Source organism: Pongo abelii, chromosome 9 (genome assembly GCF_028885655.2).
Source record: "Pongo abelii isolate AG06213 chromosome 9, NHGRI_mPonAbe1-v2.0_pri, whole genome shotgun sequence".
In the NCBI taxonomy this organism is placed as follows: domain Eukaryota; kingdom Metazoa; phylum Chordata; class Mammalia; order Primates; family Hominidae; genus Pongo; species Pongo abelii.
In genome coordinates, this window is record NC_071994.2 from 20,268,207 (window position 1) to 20,282,167 (window position 13,961).

The following is a 13,961-nucleotide window of genomic DNA, read 5'->3' on the forward strand; positions in this document are numbered from 1 at the left end:
TTTAAACGCTTAGACCTTTTTACTCCCTCGCGGTTGTATCTCTCCTCCTCCCCTGTCCCTGGGAGTAGGGTAATCCTGGATTTCCTCTGTTTTTGAGAAGCCTTAAATTGGGAGACCTGATTCTGTCCCAGATAAGACATTCATCTACTTTGCCTCCAGGGACCAATGCCTGTGGTGTGAACAATGGTGGCTGCACCCACCTCTGCTTTGCCAGAGCCTCAGACTTCGTATGTGCCTGTCCTGACGAACCTGATAGCTGGCCCTGCTCCCTTGGTGAGTTGGACTGTATGGCTGGAGCCACTCAGCAGAGCCCCTGGAAGGGCTGAGGGTCAAGAGCCTCTGATCCTGGTCTGATCTGTCCTTCTGGGTGGGATCCCCATAAAGAAGGTCTTATTAGTGGAGTGATTGGTAGCAGTCCGCTTGGGTTTTGCGAATTGCTCAAACCTGGGTTTGTCTGCCCTCTGGCATTTGCGAGAACAGAATTCAGGTCTCTTGATTCCCAGGTCCCTGCTGTGGGATAATCAGTGGCCTGTGCATCACTCTCTCTTCCTGACTGGTGAGCCAGCTGTCCCATCCAGAGCTATAATTATTATTGAATCCAACTCCTTTTTATTTATAGTATTAAGAAGGGCTACTAATGAAGGTGCCTGGGACTAGGGCAGCTAAAAGATTGTTTTGTCAAGTTCTCCAGCTGCTACTCTTGGGCCGTATATAGAGGTTTGTGGTTCTAGTGGCCCACTCCAATCCTCTTTTTTGTCTAGTGCCTGGCCTGGTACCACCAGCTCCTAGGGCTACTGGCATGAGTGAAAAGAGCCCAGTGCTACCCAACACATCACCTACCACCTTGCATTCTTCAACCACCCGGACCCGCACGTCTCTGAAGGAGGTGGAAGGAAGGTAAATAGGTTCTATGCAGGATCGTGGGCCCTTTGATTCAAATCACCATCCCACGACCAGCTCATAGTCCCAGCTTGATAAGGCAGTTGGGAGGTAGATTATGTCAGGAGCTACCAGTCCCTGTTATTTGGGACAGAAGGTGATATTCAGACTTGTAGATTATTACAAGTGATTCCCTTTTTAGCTCTGAGGGCAAGAAGCTTTAAGAACAACTTTAAGGCCTGGTGTGGTGGCTCACGCCTGTAATCCCAGCACTTTGGGAAGCTGAGGCGGGTGGATCACTTGAGGTCGGGAGTTGGAGACCAGCCTGACCAACATGGAGAAACCTCGTCTCCACTAAAAGTACAAAATTAGCTGAGCGTGGTGGCACATGCCTGTAATCCCAGCTACTCTGGAGGCTGAGACAGGAGAATCACTTGAACCCGGGAGGCGGAGGTTGCGGTGAGCCGAGATTGCGCCATTGCACTCCAGCTTGGGCAACAAAGAGCGAAACACCATCTCAAAAACAAAACAAAACAACAAAAAAAAGAACAACTTTAAACAGAAATCACTTAGGAGGACCCTCCCACATGGTATTCCTCCTTCTTCTCTCTGTGACATTTGCTCTCACATCATAGGTTTGGCATATTGGCTTGCCCAACAGTAGTCTCTGGGCTGTGGCTTTATGACTTGGAACAAAAAGGTTTCCCCAGAGATATGATGGCCTTAGCTTATAATGTCATGTGCACCTCCCCGCAACACACACACACAAACACCATTATTAAATAAGCAAGCATAAACACGAACAGTTCTCAAATCAAGTATAACATATCTTATTTCATTAAATTAAAGGTGCTATTCATTATAAAATGCATCCTGATTTGAGAAATTAAACTGAAAAGATAACCAACAGCAAATGTGAAATGCTATTGATTGTAAGTCACATGCCTGTTTAAGAGATGGTAGGCCATAGAAAAAACAAACATCTTAAAATTGATTAAATATGATGTTACATTCAATTCAGAGACATTCTTTTTTTTTTTTTTTTTTTTTTCTTGAGACAGGATCTCACTCTGTCACCCAGGCTGGAGTGCAGTAGCATGAACACAGCTCAAGCTCACTGCAGCCTCGACCTCCTGGTTTCATGTGATCCTCCTACTTCAGCCTCCCAGGTAGCCAGGACTATAAATGTGTGTCACTATGCCTGGCTAATTTTTTGTACTTTTTGTAGAGATGGGGCTTCACCATGTTGCCCAGGCTGGTTTTAAACTTCTGGGCTCAAGCTATCCACCCGCCTAGGCAACCCAAAGTGCTGGCATTACAGATGTGAGACACTGCACCTGGCAAAAAATTCTAATGACTGTGTTTTCCATTTATATTTTATAAAAAAGAATCTGGGCCAGGCGCAGCGGCTCATGCCTGTAATCCCAGCATTTTGGGAGGCCAAGGTGGGCAGATCACATGAGTCCAGGAATTCAAGACAATCCTGGGCAACATAGTGAGATCCTGTCTTTACAAAAAAGTTTTTTTTTAATTAGCCAGGCATGGTGGCCCATGCCTGTATAGTCCCAGCTACTTAGGAGGCTGAGGTTTGGAGGATTGCTTGAGCCCAGGTTTAGGCTGCAGTGAGCTGTGATTGTGCTACTGCACAACAGCCTGGGTGACAGACTGAGACCCTGTCTCAAAAAAAAAAACAAAAAACAAAAAATAAATAAATAAATAATCTGGAAATACAGATGTGAATAAAGAAGAAGGGAATATCCTATACCTATATATAATTTACTCTTAATGTTTTGATGTCTATCTTTTCTAGACATTTTTCTAATTAGAACAGTTCTTTTTTTTTCCACTGCTCTCTTTATTTTTAATACTGGTCTCTTTATTTTTATTTTATTTTATACTGGTATTTATTTTATACTGGTATTTTATACTGGTATTTATTTTATACTGGTATATATTATATAAATATATTTTATATTTATATTTTATTTTATACTGGTCTCTTTATTTTTAATATCATCAGTAGCTTACAAGGTAGTTAACACTTGATTTCAATTCTGAAAGCAGAAACATAATAATGATCCCAAATAAAAACTTTAGACTCAGTGTCCCTAAAGTTACAAGATTTGCACATGATCAAATTCATATGCTGTGTGCCCCCATTCTCTGTTTTTACTACAGTTTGTAAAGAAAAGGAAACACCCAGGTATAAACATGTGTCTTTCTCACTAACTTTTAAGTACTATCAGTCATTATTACTCTCTGATTTTCTTTAGGTTTATTTAGAAAACTTTTGACCCCGCTCGGACCTTTTCTTATTGTCAGAGTTCTATTTGAAAATTCAGTGCATCTTGGTTCCAAATGCTCTTGCAAGTAGCTTTCCTCTGGCTGTTTAGGAGATGCCTTTGATTGCCTGATCATAATGTACCACAAAGAAGTCACCTTCCGAGCATTTCAAGTTAGTTATCTGAGCACTCCCTCTGAATGTCTTGCATATTCCCTTGTTAAAGAATGAAGAGAAGAAAAACATTTTTTGACCTTGGGATATTTAGCTCTTGTGATAATTTTTATCCAATCAGATTGGCTTGGCTAGCAGCTGCTTCTGACTCATCCTGGTAGTTTAAGAAAGCCTAATATTGATGTCCTTAGTATTCTTTCTGCAGACTTCCAACTCACTCCCAAACCTGCTTCTCATTTTTAAAGGTACATATTTTATAACACATTTAAACATGGTATAACAGCTTCAAAACAGTGCCTTGCACGGATTTCTCTCCATTTCCTGCTGTTGCCCTCTCCATGCTTCTGATGTCTTCCATCTGGTACATTCTCATACCTGAAAGCCCCCGCTTACAGGCCTTTCCCCCTTTCCTGGAGGAAGGCGTGACCTTCATTGAGTATGAGTAGGCTTCACATTCAGTTTTCTGTGCCCCACAGATGCTCTGAAAGGGATGCCAGGCTGGGCCTCTGTGCACGTTCCAATGAGGCTGTTCCTGCTGCTCCAGGTAAGCCCTGAGTACCCCACTGTTCTGGAAAAGAAGATGTAATGAATCTAAGTCTCCACTGATATCTTTCATAACCTTCGTTGGGACTCTGGGGTTGATGAACTCTTTTTAAACTAAATCCACAGAAATAATAATCATAATAGCTTTCACCACTTACAGTGACAGCTTATGGTATGCTTTGCGTATGCCAGGCATGTGATAAGCCATATATATGCCACATATATGTGTGTGCACATGTATATATATACTCTCATGTAATTTCCTCCAGTCCTATGAGCAATTTATTATTTACATTTAACTAAAGAGAAAATGTAGGCTTCCAAGTTAGGCATCTTGCCTTATGTCAGATAGCTAGGAAGTGGTCGAAATGGGATCAGAGATGCTGGCAGAGTGACAGATTTCTTCTCAGCCTCCTCCCTGTACCTCCCATTTACCTATCTGAAAAGGAGGCCCTCAGCCATCCTCAGATGGTATGGGATCCAACATCTACAAAAGGAGCCTTTCAGCTTTCCATTCCTCATACCAGCACCAGCTAGAAAGTTGTCGGTGGCCCCTGTCTAGTGTTTCTCTATTCTTCCTAGGGGAAGGACTTCATATCAGCTACGCCATTGGTGGACTCCTCAGTATTCTGCTGATTTTGGTGGTGATTGCAGCTTTGATGCTGTACAGGTAACTTCAGTCTTGCTGCAGGGGTCACATGCTCATTGGTCTTCATGAGCATGTCTGGGATCTCCCAAAGCTCTGCAGTTCACTGAATCAAGCTCTGACCAGCCTTATTGCAAGGTTGGGTGCCTGGTCAGGGCAGCAGAAGGAAAGGGTGGAAACCTAAATACTTACTCTTCTCCAGTCATAGCATAAGCATTTTCCTTATAGAATGACTGTAACAACCCTTCGGATTTTCTTTATAGACTAGGATGCTGAGGGCACAGAGAATATTACCCAAGGTCACAAAGTAAGAGGCAAAGCTAAGACTGACTCTTAACATCTTTGCTTTTTCCAGTACTCCCTGCTTCAAACCACTGAAATTGGAAATGATTTTCCCCTTATACAAACACAGCCTTTTACTACAATATTGGTTTATACATCTTTGCTCAGTAGCAATCATTCTGGAAAGGTAGAATGTGTCATTTATAATCTTTTTATGTCCCTCTTTCTTTATATTTTCCCCTAAATGCTTTAAACGTAGCTTGCAGTTTGCTGCTGTTGTTCTTCATCATCATCATCGTAACAGTTACCATTAATGGATATATATCAATGTCATGACAACCTCGTAACACAGGTATTATTATTCCTCACTTTACAGATGAGGATCTGAGGCTCAGAAAGTTTATTTTTTTTAATTTTTGTCTTATTTTTTTGAGATAGAGAGTCTCACTCTGTTGCCCAGGCTGCAGTGCAGTGGTGCAATCTCGGCTCTCTGCAACCTCTGCCTCCTGGATTCAAGCAATTCTTGTGCCTCAGCCTCCCAAGTAGCTAGAACTACAAGCACGCACCACCATGCCCAGCTAATTTTTTTTTTTTTGTATTTTTAGTAGAGAGAGGGTTTCTTCCATGTTGGTCAGGCTGGTCTCGAACTCCTGGCCTTGTGTGATCTGCCCACCTCAGCCTCTCTAAGTGCTGAGATTACAGGTGTGAGCCACCGCACCCAGCCAGAGAGTTTAGATTATATCTATCAAGGTCCCAGCTAATAAATCACAGAGGTGGAATTGAAACAGATCTGTCTGACTCTAAAGCTCAGTGCATCAGTTCTCCATTGCTGCATAACAAATTACCCGAAAACTGAGTGACTTAAAATGACAGCCATTATCTCACAGTTTCTATGGGTCAGAAATCTGGATGCAGCTTAGCTAGGCGCCTCTGCCTCAAGGTGTCTCACAGACTGCAATCCAGATATCAGCTGGGGTTACAGTCTCATCTCAAGGTTTGACTGGGGAAGGATCACCTTCCACACTCACTCACATAGTTGTTGGTAGGATTCAGCTCCTCATAGGCTGTTGGCTGGAGGCCTTCCTCATTAGTTTCTTGCCTTGTGGGCCTCTCCATAGGACAACTTACAACATGGCAGGTTGCTTCTCCCAGAGCAAGAGCAAGAGAGAATGAGGGAGGGCAACTCAAGACCAGAACCAGTTTCTTGGTAACCTAATCTAGTAGCCATCACATTTGCATAATTTTTTCATTAGAAGTAAGTCACCAGACCAGTCCACACTCAAGGGGAGGGGATTCTTAAGGGCATGAGTATCAGGAAGTAAGAATCACTGGGACCATCTTAGAGGCTGTCTACCAGACTCAGTTTACAGCTTTCCCAGGTATCATCCCCTTAAAGATCTCAACTAATTTCTCATCACCTTCCCTCCTAAAGACACAAAAAATCCAAGTTCACTGATCCTGGAATGGGGAACCTCACCTACAGCAACCCCTCCTACCGAACATCCACACAGGAAGTGAAGATTGAAGCAATCCCCAAACCAGCCATGTACAACCAGCTGTGCTATAAGAAAGAGGTAAAAATTGAAATTTATATTCAAGGGTCTTTTTGGGGAGGTGTGGGGAGGGATTATACTCCAAATGCCCAAATAAGTCAGTAAGGGCTGCTGAGTAATCCCATCTACCATTTTGGAAGTTATAATGAACAGAAGAACTGAACGTAATTTGGGTTTCTGGGAAGTTCTAGAATCTCTGAGGGATTAGTTTGAGGGACCTTAGTGAGAGCCAGGTTAGAAGGCAGATCTCAGAAGATTTAGGTCTGAAAGCAGTTGCCCTGCCATGAGATATTTTTCCAGCTCATAGGTTCTTTCCTTCCAGGAACTGTCATTCCCCTGCAAAAGGCTATGTGCTTCTGAAACAAGGGAGCTCTCCCAGACAACACCCAAAAAACCCAAGAGCTCCTGAACTTGCCCATTACTAACCTCCGGTCCAAGCTAGTAGCACCTATAGTTGGGAATAGCTTGTTTTTCACTATTCTTCCTCTTATCACAGAAATTTCTCTAGAATTCTGAAGGTTTACCTGCTTTTGCTTTTTTTTTTTTTTTTTTGAGACAGAGTTTCGCTCTTGTTGCCCAGGCTGGAGTGCAATGGCGCGATCTCAGCTCACTGCAACCTCCACCTCCCGGGTTCAAGTGATTCTCCTGCCTCAGCCTGCCGGGTAACTGGGATTACAGGCATGCACCACTATGCCCGGCTAATTTTGTATTTTTAGTAGAGACAGGGTTTCTCCTTGTTGGCCAGGCTGGTCTTGAACTCCTGACCTCAGGTGATCCGCCTGCCTCGGCCTCCCAAAGTGCTGGGATTACAGGCATAAGCCACTGCACCCAGCCTGCTTTTTTTTTTTTTTTAACTTCTTTGTCACTTCAATGGAAAATTATTTGCTTAATGTGAAGGCATGAAAAATAGTCCCATTTCAATGAGCTGGGTGTGGTGGCTTGTGCCTGTAGTCCCAGCTACACAGGAGGCTGAGGTAGGAGGATCACTTGAGCTCAGGAGTTGGAGGCTGCAGTGAGCTGTGATCATGCCACTACCCTCCAGCCTGGGTGACAATGAGATCTCAAAAAAAAAAAAAAAAAAAAAAAAAAGTCCCATTTCCACAAGGGAACTATACCTGTTATTTCAGATTTTCCTAATCCAATATAAGCCTTGTTTTTTTCCTAAAACACTGTAACTCTTCATCAGAATTTATTCCTTATGAAGATCCTAATCAGTCTACTTCTTCGGCCTATCTAGCACAGTCAGAACCTGCTCTCACACCTGCAGGGCTCTCATGTGTAATGAACACATTTCACATAACAATCATGTGCTTTCTGGATCCATGAATTCCCATATTTAAATAGCTTCCACTATTTCTGGTTCAAGTTGGTGTTTGAAAAAAAAAATTTAAATTTAAATTTTTTTAAAAGCTTCTACTGCAGTCAAAACAGAATGTGCAGGGATGACTTGTAGTTCTAGGAATGGTAGACCCCTCCCCAATATCTTTGAGAGAAAGACTCTTGAAGATTCTTGGGTTCCTGGAGTATCTGATGCTCCAGAAAAGAACCACAATGAAGGCCACAGGATAGCAATGAAAATAGTGTGACCTCTTTCTTCTGTTGTGTGTTTCTTCCTCAGCAGCTCTTTCACCCCTCTGATAGTCTCTCACCTTTTCTCTTCTGATTTCCTCTTGATTTCAGGTACCTGTTGCTGTGTGTTTGTAGAGGGAGTGGTGTTTCCCAAATTGCAAGTGCCATATCCCCACCTCTCCCTAACTTGCCCAGCGTGTCTCTTAATTAAGACACTGAGTGGTCTGCATCTTATACTAATTTCATCTTGGAGGGTGTGCTGGGTGAACGGACATCTGTGTGTTTGCTTGTGTGCTATCTATGTCCCACTCTGCATGGCTGAGGTGACTGTCACTCTCAGAGGGCAGGGACCATGTTTTATATTGTATAATCATCAAAGCACCTAGCACAGTCTCCTGCTTAACATAGGGGCTCAGTAAATATCTGTGGAATTGAATTGTTACAAAAATAGAGCCACAGCCACAGTTGCAGAACTCTTGGCAGGAATACTATCCCAGGGACAGAACCCAAGATGATCCATTTTCCTCTAGCAGTGGTGGTATGTCAGTTGGTATACCCCAGCAGCCAGGAGGGAGGCTGCTCTTTGAAGAAGCCATAAAGGGAGAGGCCTGAGCAGAACTCCAGGCTGTGCCTGGAAGAGTCCCAGGTTTTGCTTGGGAATGGTCCCAGGACTCATGACAGCAGAGCGAGAGTAACCTCCCAAAAAAGGTTATAAATTGCAGGACCCCACTATATTGACGTTTAGGACCCAGATAAGAGGATTTCCTTTTTTAAGTTTTTTTTTTCTTTCTTTCTTTCTTTTTTTTTTTTTTAATGGAATCTTGCTCTGTCACCCAGGCTGGAGTGCAGTGGTGTGATCTTGGCTTACTGTAACCTCAGCCTCTGGAGTTCAAGGGATTCTCCTGCCTCAGCCTCCCAAATAGCTGGGATTACAGGCACCCACCACCAAACCCAGCTGATTTTTGTATTTTTAGTAGAGATGGGGTTTCACCATGTTGGCCAGGCTAGTCTCGAACTCCTGAACTCAAGTGATCTGTCCACCTGGGCCTCCCAAAGTGCTGGGATTACAGGCGTAAGCCACCATGCCCAGCCAGAGTCCCCCATCTTACCTCCCAAGTTTTCTCCTTAACAAAATTAGAAAAAAGAGATACAAACCAGCATCTGAAGTAGCTTAAAATCCTGAATAAATGTACATTTAATTGCTCTTGCCAATTGCTTTTGATGATTTATATCAGCATGATGTCCCATTAATAAACCACAATAACAATGTAACATAGCTAACATGTTATAGTGCATCTTGTGTCAAGCACCCTGATAACTGCATTCCATGTATCATCTCATTGAAGGTGACAGCAGTTGGTTGTGAGGTGTGGATACTGTTACTCTCCTCACACTGCAGAGTTTTAGAGACTGAGTTTTAGAAATGTGAAATAATTTGCCTAAGGTGACAAAGCCAGCGAGTGGCTGCTGCAGGACCGGAAGCCATGGTTTTCCCTCCTCCTGTATGGTAATGGTAATAATCATCACAGCTGCCTCTCCCCTTTTAGGCTAGGCCTCATACATTTGCCCTAATCACATTTCCCCATTTGTTTGTGGGATTTTTGTGTGCTTCACTCCTACTCTTACCCCATCCACTTCCTTTTTCAGTTTACCATGGGATCCTTTGTAGAAGGCCAACTGACTGACCATATCTGCCCACTCTCCACCCTAGGGAGGGCCTGACCATAACTACACCAAGGAGAAGATCAAGATCGTAGAGGGAATCTGCCTCCTGTCTGGGAATGACGCTGAATGGGATGACCTCAAGCAACTGCGAAGCTCACGTGGGGGCCTCCTCCGGGATCATGTATGCATGAAGACAGACACAGTGTCCATCCAGGCCAGCTCTGGCTCCCTGGATGACACAGAGACGGAGCAGCTGTTACAGGAAGAGCAGTCAGAGTGTAGCAGTGTCCATACTGCAGCCACTCCAGAAAGACGAGGCTCTCTGCCAGACACGGGCTGGAAACATGAACGCAAGCTCTCCTCAGAGAGCCAGGTCTAAATGCCCACGTTCTCTTCCCTGCCTGCCTGTTCCTTCTCCTTTATGGACGTCTAGTCCTTGTGCTCGCTTACACCGCAGGCCCCCCTTCTGTGTGCTCGTCCTCCTCCTCCTCCCACCCCATAACTGTTCCTAAGCCCTCATCGGAGCTGTTTACTACGTGAGTCCATAACTACCTGTGCACAAGAAATGATGGCACATCACAAGAATTTAGACCTGGATTTTACCATGAACCTCACATCTTGTACTCCGTCCTGGGCCCCCTGAAACTGCTTATTCATGATTCCTCGCCAGCATAGAGGTCCACCTCCCCTTCCCCCAGTACCCTCAGTGCCTGCTTCTCAGTGCTGATGCAGCTGATGACCCAGGACTGTGCTCTGCCCCATCACAGCCAGCATGACTGCTTCTCTGAGAGAACTTGCCCATCAGGGGCTGGGACAAGGGGGTGTGGGTAAAGACAGGGATGAAGGATAGAGGCTGAGAGAAGAAGGAAGAGTCAGCCCAGCAGGTATGGGCATCTGGGAAACCTCCAGCCTCAAGTGTGTTGGTAACATGAAAAAGCTTTTGGGGGTAGTTGGATCTGGGTGTCTGGTCCATTGCTGGCAGTGGACATTATTCTTGCCCTAAGAGTCACTGCCTTTTCAGCAGTAGATACTGGTGAGATGGGGGTGGCTCAGGCTGTTCTTCCTCCTGCTAGAATGTCTGGAGCTGTTTCTATATTCAGATAACTGGGGTCCCTATCACGAGGCTACTGGCTAACAGGAATTCCCTCCTGGTGCCACCACTGGCCAGTACCTTTCCTAAGTCTTTGCTCAAAGTAACCAGGTTTTGAGCCAGTGGCTTGAGTGAATGTTAGGCCTTGGGGGCTGAGTCTCTGAAAAGTCTAAGAAGCTCTGCCTAGACCAAATATGGTATACCACCTGAACCCTCTCTCCCTCATGCCCTGGGATTCTGGGGAAGAGACCTAGAAACAAGCTTTCAAAGAAAAACCAGAAGTTGTCATAAATGGTCAGAAAGAACGATCAGGTTGGAGACTTGGGAAACCCAGGGCCTAAACAGAAGTATCCATGAGGGTCAAACTTCCTGTCGAACTTCCTGTGTTCTTTCTCAAGTGCTCAGGGATCTAAGTTAGTGGACAGCGAGCCTGTGGCTATGGGGTGATGACGTTCCTCTTACAGCTGTCTCCTCAGCTAAGGGGCTTAGTTTCCGTGTGGGATGGCATCACCTGGTTCATGCTCATTCACACAAAGGGCACGTGTCTCAGCCTAGTATCAGGGAAATTGAGACTTATTTTTGCCCTAAAACATCTCCCTAGCTGTTCTTCGTGGGGTTGTTTTGTTTGTTTTTTTGCCTAATTTGCTTTTTCTGACCAAGCCTTGTGGCACCAGCAATCTCCAAAGTCCTGTGGTGGGAGGGCCGAATAAATAAAGATGCAAAGAGGTGGGCAAGGAGTAGGAAGGTAGAGAGCACCACTGATGAGGCCCTCCTAGCCCATGGCAGACCCAGACCTCTTCTCCCCCAGGAATTAGAAGTGGCAGGAGAGAATAACAGGGGCTGGGAATGGAGGGGAGAATTTCTAGGGGAAGTTTCCTGAGTTGAAACTTCTCCTGTGGTTGCTGGTATTGAGAAATCAGCTACCAAACATGGGTGAAAAAGGACAAGATCAATTCTTTTCTAGTTAGTTCTAAGACTGCTAGAGAGAGATACCAGGCCCTTAGCCTTGCTCTCAGTAGCGTCAGCCCCAGTTCTCAGCCTCCCCACATTACACTTGACAAGCAGTAGAGGGAGCACTTTGGGTACTTAGACTCATGTCTGGGGAGGAAGAACAAGTAGAAAAGTGGCATTTTCTTGATTGGAAAGGGGGAAGGATCTTATTGCACTTGGGCTGTTCAGAATGTAGAAAGGACATATTTGAGGAAGTATCTATTTGAGCACTGATTTACTCTGTAAAAAGCAAAATCTCTCTGTCCTAAACTAATGGAAGCAATTCTCCCATGCTCATGTGTAATGGTTTTAACGTTACTCACTGGAGAGATTGGACTTTCTGGAGTTATTTAACCACTATGTTCAGTATTTTAGGACTTTATGATAATTTAATATAAATTTAGCTTTTCTTAATCACCTCGCCTGGCTTGGAGTCATGACTAATCCTGCACCTGCTCTGTCTGGCAGACCCATGCTGTGGAAAACCTGCTTACAGACATCACTTCTAAGTCCTTTGCGGATGTGGGGACAGTGAAGAGCAATAAAGAGTGTGAGGTTCCTGCTGGAGTTTTCAGCTCATCTGGAGAAGACAGGTTGAGGCCAGAGTTCCTTGACTGATGAAACCTTTATTTCCTCTGGAAGAGGAATGGTAGATGGGTTTCCTCTTGATTGCTGACTCTGACTGGTTGGTAGTGGCTGCCTGAGGGCCTACTCACACCCAATGGGAAGAATGTCATATGGCTAGTGACATCTCTTCTGTGCACTGGAAGGAAATGTCATGGCATGTATACCATGTATCTTCTATTTCTGTTCTAGGTCTTTGTTACAGAACTTTGCTTTGCCTTGCAGTGATGGTCACTGGCAAGACTATCTCATGTAGTAAGAGAAGTACTGGAGCTGGGGACATGGAGGGCTAATTCCAGTCCCAGATCTGCCACTAGCTCTGTCTGATCTTAGTCAACTTTCATAGTTAGTCTGAGAGTGGATCAAATTATCACTAGAATTTCATTTATTTTTAAAAGCTGTCTTTTCATAGCTCATCCACTACTTCTCAAGGCTAGAACAAGGAGCTAGGGATCCCTTCTCAGGTTCTCTGGATGTGATATCCCTCATTGAAAACTGGGAATCATGTTAATCTCAACGCCCGTTGTAGAATTTCATGTCAAGTCTCAATAGTTGATTTTCTAAACCACACACCATCTATAGGATAATATCCCCATTCATTCATTCATTCATTCATTCATTCATTCATTCATTCATCTGCTATGGGCTAGGCACTGCCCATGCCTAAACAAAGACATAATCTTACAGAGCTTAGAGTCTAGCAACACCATTACCACCACCATCCCAAAAAAAGAAAAAAAATGAAAGCAAGAAAGACTGAAGCTTCTTGTATTTAAGTGACCAGAGATCTGAGTATAAGCTACGGTGTATAATTTTTCTAACTGTAGTAAGGAGTAGGTGTGCCAGAACAAAAACAAGTAGAATAGCCCAAGGATAACCATCCCTCCAACCCCCACTGTTCTCTTTGGGAGGGAAAAAAAAAAAGCAGAAAAGGAGGACATCTTGGGATAAAACAAAGGTTGGGAATTCCTTGTCTAGTTCTCTGGATATAAAATCTGAAACTAGGGTCAGGCACAGTGGCTACACCAAAGTAATCTCACCACTTTGGGAGGCCAAGACAGAAGGAAGGAGTATTGCTTGAGGCCTGGAGTTCAAGATCAGCCTGGGCAACATGACAAGACCCTATCTCTACAAAAAAATTTAAAAATATTAGTCAGGTGTGGTAGCTCATGCCTGTAGTCCCAGCTGCTTGGGAGGCTGAGGCAGGAGGATTGCTTGAGCCCAGGAGTTCAAGGTTACAGTGAGCTATGATCACGCCACTGCATTCCATCCTGGGTAACAGAGCAAAACCTTGTCACTAAAAAAACAAAACAAAAAAACCCTGAAACTGATAAGTGAGCAGATGGTGGGTCAAGTTCTAACAAACTGGCCATATTTTTGCAAACTCACTCAAAATACAGTCACGGTCTGTCTATGGTGTATGAACAAACTGTGGAATCTAAAATGAAAGGATCTCTGGCCCAGAGAAAGGACTCTGGCATAAACTGAAGCTCTCACCAAACGTAGGCCTAAAGAAAACACAAATTCAATGCACAGGAACTAAGAGGCAGCATCTACAAAAGCTGAGGGTGCATAGGTTTCTAAGAGGGTTCTAAGAGGACCCAGTAATGCACCGATATCCAAGGTTATCCAGAGTCTCGCTCTGTCGCTCAGGCTGGAGTGCAG

General features: G+C 44.3%; 1 protein-coding gene across 3 annotated transcripts in view; it reads left to right on the top strand.

The window, feature by feature from the left end:
* The window catches only part of LRP4 (LDL receptor related protein 4), a 61,617-nt gene extending 48,389 nt beyond the window's left edge, over positions 1–13,228 (top strand). For 2 of the 3 annotated variants that reach the window (XM_024255407.3, XM_024255408.3), the window contains 6 exons: positions 160–273; positions 762–897; positions 3,811–3,878; positions 4,460–4,547; positions 6,238–6,379; positions 9,639–12,089. In XM_024255407.3, coding sequence (XP_024111175.2) covers positions 160–273; positions 762–897; positions 3,811–3,878; positions 4,460–4,547; positions 6,238–6,379; positions 9,639–9,971 — 881 coding nt within the window. In that variant the 3' untranslated portion in view covers positions 9,972–12,089. Of the gene's footprint in view, positions 1–159; positions 274–761; positions 898–3,810; positions 3,879–4,459; positions 4,548–6,237; positions 6,380–9,638; positions 12,090–12,140 lie in introns of those variants that run through there. The other variant, XR_002916749.3, reaches the window with a different exon arrangement.
* Positions 13,229–13,961: the final 733 nt, after the last annotated feature.